Raw genomic sequence first — 2,700 nt, 5'->3', positions numbered from 1 at the left:
TATCCTTGCTCTTAGCCATTTCTCTTTTTTTTCATGCAAGATTCCAACTAACTCTGACATAGATTGATGGGACGCCCTTATAGGCAGAATCAGATTGAGTAAATTAATTAATGATAGTTGTCATCCGGCAAAGGATCAACGAATGTAGACAATATTTGTTGCATAAATGCACGTATTTGTTGGTGATGCATGCATGCTTGCGCCCATGGAAGTAGTACGTCGTCAACAGAGTGGATCCGATGGAGTTATTTGTAGTCCGCAGGTAGATATGGGCAGCACACAGAGCACTTAGGCTGATCAACTTGGAACGGCATTAACTCTTTAAGACTGCAAAAAGCCGGTGCCAGATTTTGGTAGCTCCTTCATCACTACACTAGCGAACAGCGGCACTTAACTTCGTTCTGCCGCATCCGAATCCGAATGCTTGGATTCAGCAGCTCGATCCTATATAAACCCAGGACGGGCTCCCCTCCATCTCCATCAAAATTCACCAGTACCTAGTTAATTCTTGTGAGCTCGCCGGAAGAAGAACAAGCCAATAAGCTTCCACTTGTCATGGGGACTCTGCCTCGCTGCCTGCTCGCTGGCATCTGCGCCGCCGCCCTGTTAGCGGCAGTAGTGGTCGCCCATGGTGCCGAGCCCGAGACGGCGTCAATGGTCGTCGGCTTGGCCAAGTGCGCCGACTGCTCCAGGAAGAACATGAAACCTGAGGCGGTATTCAACGGTGCGCTGATATCATTCATATATATGCTACTGGCCTCCTACCATTTTCAGTTTTGCATTTTGCTGAGCAAATACACTTACATTACTGCGATTTCAGGAGCGATCCTTGTACAAAAGGTTTATATATTGTTTGGTTCCTTTGTTCAGGCCTCCAAGTGGCTGTCAAGTGCAAGAACGCCGACGGCGTGTTCGTGACCAAGGCCTTGGGCGAGGTTGACAGGACCGGCGCCTTCAGCGTCCCCCTCGCGGCTGACCTCCTCCGCGAGGACGGCGAGCTGAAGCAGGACTGCTTCGCGCAGCTCCACAGCGCAGCCAACCAGCCATGCCCAGGACAGGAGCCGTCATGGATCGTCCGGTCAGCAACCAGCGAGTACGACGACGACAAGACGAAGAAGACCTTCGTCGCAGTGGCCGGCAAGGTGCACTACCCATCCAAGGAGTGCGCCTCTGCGTTCCTCTGCTACCATTTCTTCAAGAAGCACCTCCTGCACAAGAAGCCCACCGTGATGAGCCCTCACATCCACAAGAAGCCGGCGGTGCCAGAGTACAAGCCGCCGACAACGACGACGCCTGTGCCGGTGTACCACTCGCCCGTGCCGGAGTACAAGCCGGGCCACCCGACGCCGACTCCGATCTACCATCCTACAGCTGAGCACAAGACACAGAACCATGAGACAGACACTGAGAAGTTCAAGAAGCTCCTCCCCTTCATCAAGAAGAACCCCTTCTTCTTTCCCAAGTTCCCCAAGTTCCCTGGGGGCAAGGAGATCAAGGCGTAGAAAAATGGGTGAGAGACGAAATGTACTCTGTTCGTCTGCATCTACTGTTATGTTATGTAGTGTCTGCTTGCATGGATTATCATTACCACCAGCTGGTCTCCCGCTCAAATAAAAACTTTTGTTACGTTCTGATGAACACGTAAACCTCGATCAAACATGAATGGGATTATTTGGGGTAGGATTTACTGGGTTAGGCATGACTTTATATGGTCTGTCTGACAGACATAATTTTTTTTATGTGTACACATGTTATTTAGACTGTACTGCCGAAGGTCTCCGCATACCTTTATATATAGTACTGACGAGAAAAGATTTGGTGAGATTTGGCAAAGTGTCTTAGTTCAGAATTGAGACAGCACTCTGCCATATTACCCAACATGTTGGAATTGGAACCTACAACTACAAGGGAACATGGACACTGCTTGCTCTTCAATACTAAGGTACAACGCATTTGTATGTTGCCATGTAGAACCGAAATCTGGGTGAAAAGTGTTAGAGTAATTGGGCCAGGCACATTCTAATAATTCAATAAACTCCAAAGGCGCACAATTAGTGTTAAGTGCAAAAGTGATTAGTACCAAATGGACTAATCACTAGCAAGGCTATCAACTTAAATCGTGAGTCTTGGGATGCTCCAATAGAGAAGATGAGGAGGAGAACCGGGAAGCAACACGCGCGCGCCGCCGCCGCCGCCGAGCCGAGCCGCCCGCGCGCGCGTTGCGACGGGCCGTGTGTTGGGCTGGGCTAACCCTAGCCGCCGCCAGCTGCTCAACCGCCAACTCCCAACCACTTTGTCCAGGTTCATCCCCCCTTGGACAGGGCAACGGGTGGGAGCCAACAGGGGCGCGACTATATAAAGGCCTCTGTCTGGACACTAGGGTTCTGAGTGTGTGTCCATCTCTCTTCTCCAGCCGCCATACCTTTTTTTTGAGCTCGAGCTGCTGTGCTGCATCTCCGACCAGAGCCTCTGCGAGCACAGAGGACTCTGGTAGCAGGCCTCCGGAACTTCTCCCGTCAAGCGTACTCTGCTCGGGGTAGGCGGGAAATCAAGTTTTTGGGGAGCACCTTCCGGTGCGACTGCTTCCTGTTGTCCCAACGTGACTGCGACTGCTTCACCTTCGCCAACTACTGCTGTGATGGCCGTCGGTACTAGAAGTACCCCAGCTGCCAAGAATGACGCCGCCAATGACAACTCCGC

At 51.5% G+C, this 2,700-nt stretch overlaps 1 protein-coding gene across 1 annotated transcript; it reads left to right on the top strand.

Annotated features, from left to right (window-relative positions):
• LOC8062801 (proline-rich protein 2) lies at nt 358-1,739 on the top strand. Its single transcript, XM_002467300.2, has 2 exons — nt 358-724; nt 871-1,739. The coding sequence occupies exons 1-2, from the start codon at nt 556-558 to the stop codon at nt 1,500-1,502; spliced, it is 801 nt and encodes a 266-aa protein (XP_002467345.1). The 5' UTR covers nt 358-555; the 3' UTR covers nt 1,503-1,739.

This window comes from Sorghum bicolor, chromosome 1, assembly GCF_000003195.3.
Source record: "Sorghum bicolor cultivar BTx623 chromosome 1, Sorghum_bicolor_NCBIv3, whole genome shotgun sequence".
Taxonomy (NCBI): Eukaryota; Viridiplantae; Streptophyta; class Magnoliopsida; order Poales; family Poaceae; genus Sorghum; species Sorghum bicolor.
This window is presented reverse-complemented; position numbering and strand designations above follow the sequence as displayed.